At 44.3% G+C, this 16,415-nt stretch overlaps 1 protein-coding gene across 1 annotated transcript in view; it reads left to right on the forward strand.

Annotated features, from left to right (window-relative positions):
* The first annotated feature begins 4,550 nt into the window (after nt 1-4,550).
* VRK2 (VRK serine/threonine kinase 2) overlaps nt 4,551-16,415 on the forward strand; it is a 68,040-nt gene continuing 56,175 nt past the window's right edge. Inside the window, exons 1-3 of the mRNA XM_053383687.1 lie at nt 4,551-4,731; nt 8,384-8,524; nt 15,670-15,725. Coding sequence (XP_053239662.1) covers nt 8,389-8,524; nt 15,670-15,725 — 192 coding nt within the window. The 5' untranslated portion in view covers nt 4,551-4,731; nt 8,384-8,388. The remainder of the gene's footprint in view (nt 4,732-8,383; nt 8,525-15,669; nt 15,726-16,415) is intronic.

Consider the following 16,415-nt stretch of genomic DNA (forward strand, 5'->3'; position numbering starts at 1 on the left):
ACGGAACTCTCTCCCACTAGAGGCAGTCATGGCCACCAACTTGGATGGTTTCGAAAGAGGATTAGACAAATTTGTGGAGGAGAGGGCTACCAATGGCTACTAGCTACGGTGGCTCTACTCTGGCTGCACAGTTGAATGACAGAATGCAATACCACTTGCTGGAAACAGCAGGAGAATGAGCTCTTGCGCTCAGGTTTTGCTTCCTGGTTTCTCATAGGCATCTGATTGGCCCATATCTGATCAGGATGCAGGACTATATGGACCACTAACCTGGGCCAGTAGGCCCTCCTTAAGTTCTTAATTCACTGTCATGAATTATGTTAGAAAGCTTTAGAAGACTACAGTGGCACCTCTGGTTAAGAACTTAATTCGTTCTGGAGGTCCGTTCTTAACCTGAAACTGTTCTTAACCTGAGGTACCACTTTAGCTAATGGGGCCTCCTGCTGCCGCTGGAGCATGATTTCTGTTCTCATCCTGAAGCAAAGTTCTTAACCCGAGGTACTATTTCTGGGTTAGCAGAGTCTGTAACCTGAAGCATATGTAACCCGAGGTACCACTGTATTAGATGAATTCATGGAGGATAAGGTCCGTCTCAGAAACTACAACTGATCCAGAATGCGGCTGCTAGACTGGTGACCAGGCTGCTGGAACCATATAACCCTGGTTCTAAAGGATTGACATTGGCTCCCAGCACAATTCAAAGCCCTAAACAGCCTTGGCCCTGTATACCTGAAGGAGCGTCTCCACCCCCATCGTCCAGCCCAGACACTGAGGTCCATCTCCGAGGGCCTTCTGGTGATTCCCTCACTGTGAGAAGTGAAGTTACAGGGAATCAGGCAGAGGGCCTTCTTGGTAATGGCACCCGCCCTGTGGAACACCCTCCCTTCAGATGTCAAGGAGATAAACAACTTTCCGAAGACATCTGAAGGCAGCCCTGTATTGGGAAGTGTTTAATGTTTGATGCTTGCTGTGTTTTTATTACGTTGGAAGCTGCTCATATCCTCCTCCTCATCTGGGAAAGGGGTGGGAAAGGCCCTTGGCTCAGTGACAAAAGCATCTGCTTCACATATAGCAGGATCCAGATTCAATCCCTGGCATTTGCAGGTTTGGCAGGGAGAGATTCTGTCTGAAACCCTGGAGAGTCCCTGCCTGGTAGCTGATGTCTACAGTAGGTAGAGAGCAACAGTCAATCCTTGGAATGTGTACCTAGGTCTCTGGCCAGCAAGCATTACATTCATGTCCCTTTTTAGGTTTACACTAAAATCACCCAGAATGAATGCCAGAATGTGTGAAGTGGCTCTGATTTAAAGACTCATTGACTTCCCAACAGCCCTCAGAAAGCAACAGGAAAAAGAGAAGCGAAAGCAAAGGAGCAGGAATCGCCTGATAAAGCTTCTTTCCAAGTGACTCATTTGGGTAATGATGCAATGAAAGTTAACCACTTTCTGTTCCCCACTGATTTCCGCAGGAGACTGAAGCGTCTACTAAAAACAATGGGAATTTGCGCTTAACCCTGACCGGATCATGCCCAGAGCCAATGAAATATACTCAGAGTTGAGTGTGGATTTCATGCTCTTTATTCAGCTCATAGTAGTGAGGAATGGAAGTTCCCCCAAAATATCTGCTTTATATACATTATTTACACAATGGGCCGCACTTGATTGGCTAATTCCAGGATTCTGCTATAGGCCAATCAGGTTGCAGATTCACTTCCACCTGGAGCTGGATTGGTTTGGGTGGCTCCTGTGGACCAATCATACTGCTGCATTGTTCTAGGACCAATCAGAACTACTGCATTCTGAATTCTATTGTTCTAGGACCAATCAGACTTCTGCATTTTGGATCCTATTGTTCTAGGACCAATCAGACTTCTGCAATTTGGATCCTATTGTTCTAGGATCAATCAGACTGCTGCATTTTGGATCCTATTCAACTCAGCATATAATACCCAACAGTTTTGATGAGGAGCTTCTTCTATGTGCATTCGCCATCCTATCCATGTACTCCACCCCTTTCTTTTAACTATAGGCCTTGTTATCTCAACCCCCCCCCACCTTCTTCTTTCAAAGTCATGCCTGAAACCCTGGGAAGTTCAGTGCGACTTACTTCCAAGTAAGTCTGCTTAGGATGGCAAGTATGTGATGCAGCCCTCTGGCAAAGGCTGGTGTGCACATCTGCACGGTTGATGTTTAGGGACTCTGGGAAAGAAGACAATGAACAATAAAACCCTTGCAGAAACAAAAAACTACTGCACACACGCCCCCCAAGTCAAAATAGAAACACTGGTTTGGGATAGGAGGACTGTTTGGGGCAAAGGAAATAGAGAAAGAGGCGTCAGTCGGACCTACTACTGCATAAGTCCATCTTTTCCATAAACAACGCATTGGTCTTTGGAGCTAGAGTGGGCAAACGCAACAACAGAAAGAGTTGTTTAAGGGTTCGTGTGTTGGGACTAGGGTTGGAGCGATCCAGGTTCACATTGCTGTCTTGCTATATCTTCCAACATTTATCTGATGAAAATAGGGGCGTCCCATTCCAGAATGATAATTTCACTATTCATACCCCACATATCTGACTGGGTTGCCCCAGCCACTCTGGGCAGCTTCCAACATATATGAAAACATAACAAAACATTATTAAATAACAATCATAGAATCATAGAGTTGGAAGAGACCACAAGGGCCATCGAGTCCAACCCCCTGCCAAGCAGGAAACACCATCAGAACACTCCTGACATATGGTTGTCAAGCCTCTGCTTAAAGACCTCCAAAGAAGGAGACTCCACCACACTCCTTGGCAGCAAATTCCACTGTCGAACAGCTCTTACTGTCAGGAAGTTCTTCCTAATGTTTAGGTGGAATCTTCTTTCTTGTAGTTTGGATCCATTGCTCCGTGTCCGCTTCTCTGGAGCAGCAGAAAACAACCTTTCTCCCTCCTCTATGTGACATCCTTTTATATATTTGAACATGGCTATCATATCACCCCTTAACCTCCTCTTCTCCAGGCTAAACATGCCCAGCTCCCTTAGCCGTTCCTCATAAGGCATCATTTCCAGACCTTTGACCATTCTGGTTGCCCTCCTCTGGACACGTTCCAGTTTGTCAGTGTCCTTCTTGAACTGTGGTGCCCAGAACTGGACACAGTACTCCAGGTGAGGTCTGACCAGAGCAGAATACAGTGGCACTATTACTTCCCTTGATCTAGATGCTATACTCCTATTGATGCAGCCCAGAATTGCATTGGCTTTTTTAGCTGCCGCGTCACACTGTTGGCTCATGTCAAGTTTGTGGTCAACCAAGACTCCTAGATCCTTTTCACATGTAGTGCTCTCAATAAAATAATAAAACATCTGCCTGGTTCCCTGTAGCTTCACTTCTCGCAGTGAGGGAACCGCCAGAAGGCCCTCGGCGCTGGACCTCAGTGTCTGGGCAGTCCTGACCCGGAAGCTGTATGCCGGCTCCCTCGGCCAGTAAAGTGACATGAGCGCCGCAACCAGAGTTGTCCTCGACTGGACCTAACGGTCAGGGGTCCCTTTACCTTTACCTTCTGCCTGTGCAAATGGCTTTAGATACCTAATACAGTGGTACCTTGGGTTAAGTACTTAATTCATTCTGGAGGTCTGTTCTTAACCTGAAACTGTTCTTAACCTGAAGCACCACTTTAGCTAATGGGGCCTCCTGCTGCTGCCGCGCCGCCAGAGCACGATTTCTGTTCTTATCCTGAAGCAAAGTTCTTAACCTGAAGCACTATTTCTGGGTTAGCGGAGTGTGTAACCTGAAGCGTATGTAACCTGAAGCGTATGTAACCCGAGGTACCACTGTAAAGGTAAAGGGACCCCTGACCATTAGGTCCAGTCGCGGACGACTCTGAGGTTGCAGCGCTCATCTCGCTTTACTGGCCGAGGGAGCCGGCATACAGCTTCCGGATCATGTGACCAGCATGACTAAGCCGCTTCTGGCGAACCAGAGCAGCGCACAGCAACGCCGTTTACCTTCCTGCCGGAGCGGTACCTATTTATCTACTTGCACTTTTGTGCTTTCGAACTGCTAGGTTGGCAGGAGCAGGGACCGAGCAACAGGAGCTCACCCCGTTGCAGGGATTCGAACCGCCGACCTTCTGATCGGCAAGCCCTAGGCTCTGTGGTTTAACCCACAGCACCACCCGCGTCCCTCTTAGATACTTAATAGGTCCATAAATTACCATATAGAATACATTCAACACAAAAAAAACAGCGACAATCTGTTGTTGACAAAGGACAGCTGGACATATAAAGGACCCCATAACCTTCAGTAGCTTAGAGGCCCTCATCAAACCTGAATCCGGCCCTGGGGTTGGTCTGGATGACCCTCGTGCCCCCTTTCCAACTCCGCGATCGCCCCGCGTTGCTGCTTCTCTCTCGCGCGCGCGCTGGAGCCGGGCGTTTGTTTGCTGAGGAGGCGTGTCTGCCGCCTCCGCTTCTGATAGGCTGTTCTCGGGCGGGCGGGCGCTTGGACGCTCCTCCCTTCCCCTCCCCGCCCCGCCCAGCAGCCTGCCGGCCGGGACCTCCTTGGAGTCCGTCTTCCCGGACCACGTGACGTGGCCCCTTGGCGCGGGAGCCGCGCTCTGACCGGCCGCCGTCACGCTCGGCCTCTCATTCGCCCGGCGCCTCAGGAAGGAGAGGAAGGAAAGGAAGACGATACAAAGTTTCCAGCGGGGAGAGACTTTCCCGAGCCCCGGAGCCTTCTCCCGGCGGTAGGCTGAGGACTTGGCGGCCTCTCCCAAAAGATGGGGAAGTTGGGTGGGGTCCCCCTGAAAGTTTGGGGTGACTTGGAAGTTTGAGCTAAGCCAGGGCAGGGGGGAGGCAGGACCGCAATAACACCCCCCCACACCATAGAATGGTAGCGTCGGAAGCACTGCCGAATTTACGTACAGTATTTTAAGCTAAACATAAGATATTTACAGTTACAGATAGGTAGCCGTGTTGGTCTGCCATAGTCAAAACAAATTTTTTTCCCCTTCCAGTAGCACCTTAAAGTCCAACTAATTTAGTTCTTAGTATGAGCTTTCGTGTGCATGCACACTTCTTCAGATAAGCTCATACCAAGAACTAATTTAGTTGGTCTTTAAGGTGCTACTGGAAGGAAAAAATTTTTTTGTTATAACATATTTAGCCGCCCTGAGGCCGGTCTTGGCTGGGGAGGGCGGGGTATAAATATTATTATTATTATTATTATTATTATTATTATTATTATTAAACAAGCTATAGCTTAGGGCCCCCACTCTCTTGGGGGCCCCCAAAAAAATTAAAGGGGAAAAAAATCCTGGATGTACATTTCCATATATAAGATAAGAAGCAAATAGAATAGATGAACTTGATTCACATTCGCCATGGCAACATAAAACAAGCAATATATACAAATAAAAAGTGGGTAAAAGGGGCAGTCAAATGACCAAGGTTATCGTTCAGATAGTGGCCCTTAATCTCATTGCAGCCTCGATAAGAACAAATAGAATAAAACCTACATACAGGAGCCCCCTCCCCCCCAAAAAAAATCAAAGGTAAAAAAACTGGATGTACATTTCCAAAATATAAGATAAAAAACAAAATAAAACCTACATACAGTGTTTTGTGTTGTGTAGGTTCCTATGATGTAAGTAATGGACCTGCAATCATTTTAAGCTAGAGCTTAATTATTTCACTGTTAATATACTTAATTGTGCTTCAATTCAACAATGACTTTGATAAAATACATATTTTGTTATGTGCAAATGGCTTTAGATACTTATTAGGTCCATAAATTGCCATATAGCATATATTCAACACACAAAAACAAAACAGTGACAATTTGTTGCTGACAGAGGACAGCTGGACATATAAAGGGCCCCGTTACCTTCAGTAGTTTAGGGCCTCATCAAACCTAAATCCGGCCCTGAATGGTAGCGTCGGAAGGGACCCCAGGAGTAATCTAGCCTAACCCCCCCCCCAGCAAAGTTAAAAGACTCCCCAAGGGAGGGCCAGCCAACCTCCTGGTTTAAAAAAATCTCCAGTGAGGTGCTAAAATCCAAATAGAGCAGAAAAAAGACTATTTATGTATGCAACCACAGCTGCTCGGATGTTATTGGCCTGATAAATGGAAAGAAGTCCCTGCCAGAGAAGAATAGCAGATTTAAGTTGATGGATTATGCCGAAATGGCAAAAATGACCGGAAGAATCGGAAATTTTAAGAAGGAATGGGGGGGAATTGCTAATTTATCTTAAAAACCATTCTAAGCAGTTAAAATCGTTAGTTGGATTGGACTAACACATGTAGTTTAAAGTTGAATTTTGGATATCATAGAGACGTAAAGGATTTGGATTATTATAAAGGATGCAGGAGGAAATAATCAGCAGTAAGACCCACAAAGGGGAGGCGGCATTCTTTAGAATCTTGTTTTTATGCTGTTTCTTGGATATGTGATTGTAAAACGTGAATATGAAAAATGAAATACATATTATTTTTAAAGGGGGGTGACAGAGGAACCCCCGGCAAATTGGCTGTTCCAGCTAAGAAATAGTGGACTCCGTGTTCTGCTTCTCTACCCTCCTGTCCTCAGGCTCTTTGCAAATTTAGATTTTTTTTAATAATGCAAAAAAATTGCTGAGACTTTTGGGAAGCTGGAGTGAAATATTGCAGCAGTGGAGTGGTGGTTTCAGCCAGCCAGCCCCTTCCAGGGTACTCCATTCCATTCCTCCCCATGTTTCTTCCCCTCCCTTGGGAAAACACAGATATTCTGCATCCACTGGGCATGCTCTTTCAGCTGCTTGGGTGGTTCCCTTTTGAGTTTTCTTCTCACTCCCTTTTAGGGGTGGAATTCCCTTCAAAATTTAGTCTCCTCCCTCCATAGGTTCTGCGATGCATCCCTTTTGTGCAGGAGTGGCAGTGTTCACTTGGAGAATTGAGTTTGCTAGTACTGTAGCATGTAGCTAGGTGTGGCTCATGTATTGCAAAGACTCCTGGGAGATGAGTGGGGAGATGCTTGTTTTTTAAAAAAGTGACTGCAACTGCAGTCCTGTACTCACTTAGGGCAGATTCACGCCACACATTTAAAGCACCTGACTTCCCTCAAAGAACCATGGGAACTGTAGTTCCCTCTTGGAACTACAATTCCTGAATTATTAGTTAAGGATAATTAAAAGTAATAGAAAATTAAGAAACGCAGAAGTATGATAAAGAACGGAAAATCATCAGAGGTGTCAACGGAAGTCAAAATATTGCATAAGATGTGAAGATTATGTTGTATGACTGTTGGAACTGATAGGTTAAAAAATCAATAAAAATGTAAAAAAAAATTTTTTTTTAAAAAAGGAACTACAATTCCCAGTATGCTTAGCAAACCACAGTTCCCAGGATTCCTTAGCTGAAGTCATGTGCTTTAAATGTGCATTGAATGTGCTCTAAATGCATGATGTGCTTATGTCCTTAGCTGGGAGTAAGTTTTGAAGCATTCAGCATGACATCTGAGTACATATGCATAAGTGGGTGGGATTTTTTAAAGAAAAGATGTGTTTCTTTCTCCTCTTGGTTTTAATGTATTCTGTCAGGGTTTTGTCTGTCTGTTTGGTTTGTTTTAAGTCACTTTTCAAGGTAAAGCAACTAACAAATTTAAGAAATAAAAATAAAAAAGGCAGCCTGGGCCAAATAATAAATTATGATCATACACGTATAAGCCACTTACAACACATAACAGGTGTTTACTGCATGAGCAGTAAACAGCAATAGATAACAATAGACTACAATAACAGTTCTATTAATAGTTGATAAATGTCAATGAACATTATATCAGCAAATTAACAATTCATGAATGCTCCATTAAATAAGTGTTATTGTTTGGCTCCTTAAGTGAAGGTTGCAGTTGCCAAAATGGAATTTCTAGTTGTCATTTTGGGGCAAGACTGCTCTAAAGGCTTATTTTTCAAATGATGGACTGACTGTGATTGATTCTCAGTTAAACATCTGGCTAGTTCAGATGACAGCCTTGAGCTAGGTTAAGAGCTTTGAGAACTTAAATGAGAAAAGTCACTCGATCCAGAGACAGTCCACATTTATATTGGCCCATTCCACAGGGCGGGAAAAGCAATTCGGTTCTAGAAATTCATTCCAATTGTTCAGATAAAATATAACTGATAGAATTCTACAGGAAGGGGTATTAGTGTGTGAAAACAGTCCAGATCCAATGATCTCCCCAGACAGTGGAGATGCCACGTGCCATTACGTGGTCGCAGGTGGTCCGAAAGCCAGGTGCAAAATGTGCCTGGCACCTGGCTAATTTCGAACACTGGGTAGAGTGGGGCATTCAGGAACTAATATATAGATGAAAGAACTCTTCATATGTTCCTATGTATTCCTCCTTTTCTCCCATTCAGGTGTGATGCCTCCTAAAAGGCATGGAAAAAGCAACCTCCCCACCCCTCTTCAAGAAGGGGCAATACTGAAAGACACCGAAAAAAGAGAGTGGAGACTAGGTCGTATGATTGGCCAGGGAGGATTTGGCCTAATCTACCTAGGTAATGTATAGATCATCACCTGAGTCATTGCAATGTGCTGCCTTTGCTGTTGGTGATTTCTGTGTGTTTGTGTTCCATCCTTATACAGTGGTACCTTGCAAGACGAATGCCTCGCAAGACAAAAAAACTCGCAAGACGAAAGGGTTTTTTGAGCTGCTTCGCAAGACGATTTCCCCTATGGGCTTGCTTCACAAGACGGAAACGTTTTGCAAGTTTGTTTCCTTTTTCTTAACACCGTTAATACAGTTGCGACTTGACTTCGAGGAGCAACTCATAGAACGCGGTGTGGTAGCCTTTTTTGAGGTTTTTAAAGACTTTGGTGATTTTTGAAGCTTTTCCAAAACTTTCCCGACACCGTGCTTCGCAAGACGGAAAAAATCGCAAGGCGACAAAACTCGCGGAACGAATTAATTTCGTCTTGCGAGGCACCACTGTAATTGTTAGTTCTTCAATCTCTGTGTTGGTTTCATCTCTTAACCAGTTCAATCTTGGTGTTGCTTTCAAACACAACTTTATAACCATAAGGCACAGTTTAGGGTACTTGAGAATTTTGCTGCTAAATCAGCCTTCCCATCCTGGTACCCTCCAGACATTTTGGATGACAACTTACGTTATCTCAGAGCACTGACAGTGCCTGATGGAAGCTGTAATTCAAAGAATATGGAGGACACCAGGCTGAGGATGGCCATCCTAGATTACCCTATTCCCATACAATTTTTAACCCAGCACAGATGCTGGTAATATGCAATTTCTGGGTTCTCATGACTACAACCCTAGATAGCAACACTGATGATATTCCTGACTCCTACAGCTTCAGAAACCACAATTTGACTTTCAGAGCTGACGTTAACCTTTAGGAGCAAAAGTGAATTTTTCTGGATGTTCCTCTTGGCACTGGAAGCTTAACTGGGCTACGCATGGTGTCTTCAGACACATCTCAGCTCCTGACCATCTGCTGTCCTGTTCCCGTGCCCATTCAGAAGGTGGCATGCCAGTTTCAACAGGGTCTAGATGCCAATTCCACAAGACAGCCAGTACCACAGTGCCAATTTAAAGTGAAACATATCCTTGCGGATTGTCCGTAATCCACCTAACAGCAAATTTTTCTGCATGTTCCTCTTTCTAACCCATTGGCTTGCATCCGTGCTGTTGGTTAACTGAATAAGGAACAAGGAACCTAAGAGACGGTGGCCAAATGAAATCGCTTCCACCTTGCGGGATAACGTCGGGAGTAGAAAAGGCTAAGGAGTAAACCCTGGAATGAAATCCCTAAGAAGGTTGATGGCACCTTGTACACCTCCTTGCAGCAACTCCTGCAGCCAAGCTGGTGCCTAACGTATTTCTCTGCTTTGGATCACATCAGCAAGGCCGGGAGGGGTCATCTGGGCAGCCCAGGGCCTCCATACACACTGCCCAGCCTGGGGAGGTCACTTCGGTGCTACTAATGCAGTGGTTTGACTTCACCCCCGGAGGCACACTCCATTGTCTCCCAAGACCAACAGATGCCAATAACAATAGATTGAATTTCACTTCGACATTGGCATCTGTCCGGATGCGCCCAAATAGTCATGTCACGCTGAAAGACTGACTGTTTTGTGGGGTTGAGAGATTTTGCAGCCAGGATCTGACTTGATTACATGCACGAAGGAGACAGTGAAGAAGATGGGTGCGCAGAAACATAGACCTATGAGAGAAGACATTACTAGACAATTACAGCCTTGATATCAGATAGCTCTGTCTGTATAGATCTTCTCTCAAAAGTAACATAATATTTCCCCTGAGCTCTGCAGGCCTCAAGCTTAAGTAGAACGCTTATCCACAGATTGAGCTTCAGTTAATGTCTTTCGTGCATGTTAAGACTTTCACAATCTTGTTGTTTTAGAAAGAGAAAGGTCTACTGGACCATATTTAAGTTGAGTTTGAAAACATTGCCATTTTTTAAAACTTTCTGGTTCTGAAATACCCCTTCCTAGCATGGCTATTGTGATGTTAGTGCAGTTGTTCCTCAAACTTTGGGTCCCCAGCTGTTGTTGCACTGCAACTCCCATCGTTCTTGACCACTGGACCTGCTAGCTAGGGATGATGGGAGTTGTAGTCCAACAACAGCTGGGGACCTAAGTTTGAGAAACACTCCAGTATGTAAACCTAGCAGAAGAATAATTTCTGAGGAAGACTGGTTAAAAAAACCCACCCTTCTTTCCCTGTGTATGTGCACGTACACAAATACACTTTCTTGAGGCCATCAGTGTTTGCAAAATGAGCATCTGTTGCCAAAACCTCCAGCAGCAGCAGTGAGATCAGCTGTGGACAGGAGTTGGGGAATTCTATTTAATTGCCAATAGGCATAGCTTTTTTGCTCTCCCCTAGTGTGCAAACTTTGCCTGCAAAAGCGGCTCCCTAAGATCTATGGCAGACACTTTTCTCCATTATATTCCAAGAGATGATTGCCACGAAAATGAACCGCTGTAAGTGAAAGCTGGCAGGCTCCAGCTGGCAGACCAAACCAGCAAGTTAACTTTGTCGGACTTCTGGGTGCTGTGGTGCCAGGCTGTCAGTGAGCGGGGAGGCGGAGAATGGCAATTTCCTCCAGAAATGTGCTCCAATGTTGCTGCTTGCTTATTAAAACTAATAAAAGCTGTGGGGGAGCGCCATAGCTCAGTGGCAAAGAACATGCTCTGCATGTAGAACATCCTGGGCTCAGTCTCTCTAGATAGGAGAGCAGAGGGAGACCAGTAGGAGTAGGCAGTTCAGGTTTAGGTGGGTTGAATAGCTGGTGCATATGGGTTTCGTTTGTGGAAAGGCTGTAGCTCACTAGTAGAACATCAGCTTTGCATGCAGAAGGTCGCAGGTTCAATCCCTAGGATCTCCAAGAAGTTCAGTTATGTTTGATTTCATGAAGAGTTGTTAAAGGGTTTTCATTCAGGTGAAGGAAAAAGAAACCTAGGCGTTAATGTACTGTGCAAAGGACCTGTGTTTGTACACACATGACCTCTGGCCTTGAAGTTGTTCTCCAGAGGTTGTCGGATGGGGTGACCAGCTTCTTAAGCCGTGTTGAAGGGAGGGAGGCAGCTTACACTGTAGCACCCAGCTGCTTGCAAGCTGGTTAATCACATTTCTATAGTAGAATAGGGATTTGGGTGGCGCTGTGGTCTAAACCACAGAGCCTAGGACTTGCCGATCAGAAGGTCAGCGGTTCGAAACTCCACGATGGGGTGAGCTCCCGTTGCTCGGTCCCGCCAACCTAGCAGTTCGAAAGCATGTCAAAGTGCAAGTAGATAAATAGGTACCACTCCGGCGGGAAGGTAAACTGCGTTTCCATGCACTGCTCTGGTTTGCCAGACGTGGCTTAGTCATGCTGGCCACATGACCCGGAAGCTGTACGCCGGCTCCCTCTGCCAGTAAAGCAAGATGAGCGCCGCAACCCCAGAGTCGTCCGCGACTGGACCTAACGGTCAGGGGTCCCTTTACCTTTTTATAGTAGAATCAGATTCTACTTCCGTTACCCCACCTCTCATGAGCTTGTTCTTCAGAGAAGTTTTGCACTGCAACCCCCATTAACCCCAAGCAGCATGTTCTAGCTAGGGCTGATATGATATGGTTTATGCCTTTAACATTAAGTGATGTAATCTTTAATGATTTCATCATGAAATATAATTGTAAAGAGAGAGTGTCAATTTAGCTTTAAAAGTTGGGAAAGAAAGTATGAGAAGAATAAGACAGAAAAAGTAAGAAGAGTTTCAGTTGCAGATTATTTGTCTTTTACCCTTATTTTACTGGAGAAAATGGTACAAGGTTTGAGTTTCTATTGCTCTGGCCTGCTATCTCATCTTATTCAGTGTTCTTAACCAGCTGATTTTTCCTTTTCCTTTTTTCCAGTTTTCAGTTCATAAAATGAAACTATCAGACGTAAGGTCTCATACAAAGTTATTGGTAAAGTCCAGTTAAGTTTGGTTTGTATGGAAGGTGCTAATCATTCAAAATCAATGATACTATCTTCAATTATCTTCAGTTCATTTTAATTTTATTGAAGAAATCATTATTCCTCAACAATCTGTTTTTCTTCCTTTAACGGACAAGTTTCTTCTTTATATTTCAAATAATGATTGGTTGTAAGGTTGTAATTTTGCCTTTATTAATTATAGTTAAAGGCTTTAACTCAATAGTTCTATCTCTTTCTTGATCAGTTCAGTCCCAGTTACATTTTCACAAAGATATTTTAAAGTCTCTTATTCTTAAGATAATTTAAATCAAGTCTTTAAAGTTAATTATAATTATAATATTTGCATAATGGCAGAAGCACTTAATGGTATGCAACAGTTTCATGTGAATTTGGACTTAGTCTCCAACTTCACTCAAGGACCAGTTCCTTTTTAGCATTGCCCTGAGTCCATGGTGTGGCCCTTCTGGGTGTTACTGGACCCTAAATCCCATATGCCCCGCGAAGGACCCTACAGTCTGCAAACAATAACATCTTGGAGGTCCCGGGCCTCAAGGAGGTTAGACTGGCCTCAACCAGAGCCAGGGCCTTTTCGGTCCTGGCCCCAGCCTGGTGGAACGCCCTGCCGCAAGAGACCAGGGCCCTGCGGGACTTGACATCTTTCTGCAGGGTCTGCAAGATGGAGCTGTTCCACCAGGACTTTGGTCGGGGCCCAGTCTGACCCCTCTCCTTCTAAAACACCCTATATATGAGGCCTCTCTAATGCCTCTCACCGGCTCATATAAATAGCTGAGCCTGGTGAGTACCTAAGGTTCCCAACCCCTACAGTCATAATTTGCCGGTTGACTCCTTATTTGATTTTAATCCGATTTTAAGCTATATTTCAGTCAATTGCTGAATTTTATGTTTTAATGTATTTATATTTTGATGTTAGCCACCCTGAGCCCAGTTATGGTTGGGGAGGGCGGGATGTAATTTATTATTGTTGTTGTTGTTGTTGTTGTTGTTGTTGTTATTAGGCATTTTTAAAAAAAAAAATTTTTTTTTACATTGATTTTTACATAAAATTTCCAAAAATCATACAAGATATTTTCTTACCTTATACAATGTTCTGGACTTACATCAACCACATCTGAAGATTTTTCTGTCTTTATCACTTAATCTGCATTTCATTAGTTTCACTATAACTTTTAATAGTCCTTCCCTAATAATTCTCTTCATACTTTTCTCTGCAATATTTCGCATAGTCCTCCTTACAAAACTTCTTGCAATCCTACTAGCGTAATTTGTTGATTACAATTGCTTTTCAAATAATTCACATATTTACTCAGTCCTCTGAGAATCTCTGATCCCACAGGTTTCAAATCCTTCCTGTCATCTTACCTAATTCTGCATAGTCCATTAATTTCGTCTGACATTCTTCTTTCATCGGTAATTCTTCTTGTTTCCATTTCTGTGCCAATAGTACTCTTGCTGTCGTTGTTGCATATAAAAACAGTTTATGATCCTGTCTGTTAATATCCACCCCTAGAATGCCGAGTAGAAATGCTTCTGGTTTTTTAATAAATGTATATTTCAATACCTTTTTCCATTCATATTATTATTATTATTATTTCCCCAAACCAGCATGGTCATCATCATCTGGATGGTCACAGGGTATCTCCACCCCTAGTTTAGCGGGTTAGACCACAGAGCCTAGGACTTGCCGACCAGAAGGTCGGCGGTTCAAATCCCCGCGATGGGGTGAGCTCCCGTTGCTTGGTCCCTGCTCCTGCCAACCTAGCAGTTTGAAAGCACGTCAAAGTGCAAGTAGATAAATAGGTACCACTCTGGAGGGAAGGTAAACGGCGTTTCCGGGCGCTGCTCTGGTTCTCCAGAAGTGGCTTGGTCATGCTGGCCACATGATCCGGAAGCTGTACGCCGGCTCCCTCGGCCAATAAAGCGAGATGAGGGCCGCAACTCCAGAGTCGGCCACGACTGGACCTAATGGTCAGGGGTCCCTTTACCTTTACCTTTCCAGCAGAGATCTTTAACCTTTGGCCATCAGGTTGTTCCTGAGCTCCAACTCCAATCATCCCCAGCCAGCGTGGCCAATAGTTAGGGATGATGCAGGTTGCAATATATGGAGTGCCACAGATTAGCCACCCCAACCCACAGCCTTAATGCCTCATTGCCCATCTTTGGGTGGAAAAATGGGGTACAAGTAGTGTAGTCCCCGTTCTGCTCCACAGAACCTGGAGAAGAACCACAATGGGGGCTGGGTGGGGAAGAAGACCCCAAAGTCATTTGGAAATCGATTGTTGCCCATGGCAGTTGATCATTCCTGCAGTGCAGCCGGAGCTAAATAGGGAATTTTGGCAGATTCAGTTTGTCATATTGCCACGCTGCATGGGGTGGAGAACCTTGCCCGCTTCTGCCCAGTCCTGTTCTTCCACCTAGAATTTGTGGTGACTTGGGTTCTGGTCTTTGCTCAGCCACTTGTTCAATGTTTGGCTTTGGAGCAAGTTGCTGATTTTTTTTTTTTTGCCTCATTTTCTCATCTGATGAAATGGGCGTATATAGGAATACAGTGGTGTATATAGGAATACAGTGGTGTATATAGGAATACAGTGGTACCTCAGGTTGAAGTAGCTTCAAGTTAAGTATTTTCGGGTTGTGCTCCACGGTGCGTTACTTCCGGGTTTCGCTGCTCACGCATGCGCAGACGCTCAAAATGACGTCACGCGCATGCGCCGAAGTGGCGAAACGCGACACGCACACACATAGACGTGCAGTCGCGTGTTACGTTTGCTTCAGTATGGGAACTGGGCTTCAGAACAGATCCCGTTCATATCCAGAGGTACCACTGTAACAATAATTGAAGTAATGTAGAAAACGGGTAAAGATCTACATGAGGTTCTTGTTATGCAGTAATAAGATATTTTCATTGTCGCTGTTGTTGTTATTATGTTTTTGATTTTATGATACTATTTGGGTTCTTTACCTTATTTGTGCATATTGCCCGGAGGTGTTTAGTTATTAATCTGTTTAGACAAGCATTTAAATCAATGGTGTTGTTTGTTATTATACAACACAGTCTGTATGGGACTTGTCATATTGTCTCTGTTGATGCTTAGCTTACATTCTGTTCATAGCTAGAGAGATCAATTCATCCGTAACCCACCTCTCTCTCTCTCTCTTTCCACCCCACCCACATTCTGTCCTGCAGCTTCCCCTCGCCTTGATGTTCCCGTAGAAGACAGTGCAGAGCATGTCATTAAAGTGGTAATTTTCATACCTTTTAAAAAATCAACTTCCTTGGCAAAGGGCTGTAAGTTACAGTAAGGTCCTCTCTATATGTCCTTTTCATTATGCATTTGTGATGATTTGCGCTCACGATGATGTTGGGGCGGTTATACTCGATCGTGCTTTCAGTAATGTTTGCGCCTGCAAATATCTTGGGGGTAGACAGACTGCTTTGTCTCATGCCCTGTAACTTCCTGCTGAAATCCTGTAACTTTGCATACCAGAAGAATCCCAGGGTTTGTTTGTTTGTTTTGTTCCTGGAGTGCCCCTCCAAATTGCAATAATGCAATAACACGGGGAAAGCACGACAGAACAACTAATAAAGCAGAATGATGTGTGGACAGCCCATTATAAATCCACCAGTGATGCACTGTTACTGCATTAATGACATGTTGCAGAATACTTCTGCAAACAAACCCCTGTCTGGAGGGACCTTAAGAGTGCAATGTATCTCAACAAGTGCTGAAATCTATCCTGCAGTTCCTCAATGTTGCTTTCCCTACATATGAGGCTTCTATTATTATTTTTGCCTCATTTTCAATGCAATTTCAGAATGTCCATAGGCCCTGTCCCTAACAGCACAGCATAATTTCCTGATGTACCTTCTAGTATTAATATATCCTTAAAGGTAAAGGTAAAGGGACCCCTGACCATTAGGTCCAGTCATGA

The sequence above is a fragment of the Podarcis raffonei genome, chromosome 3 (assembly GCF_027172205.1).
Source record: "Podarcis raffonei isolate rPodRaf1 chromosome 3, rPodRaf1.pri, whole genome shotgun sequence".
In the NCBI taxonomy this organism is placed as follows: Eukaryota; Metazoa; Chordata; class Lepidosauria; order Squamata; family Lacertidae; genus Podarcis; species Podarcis raffonei.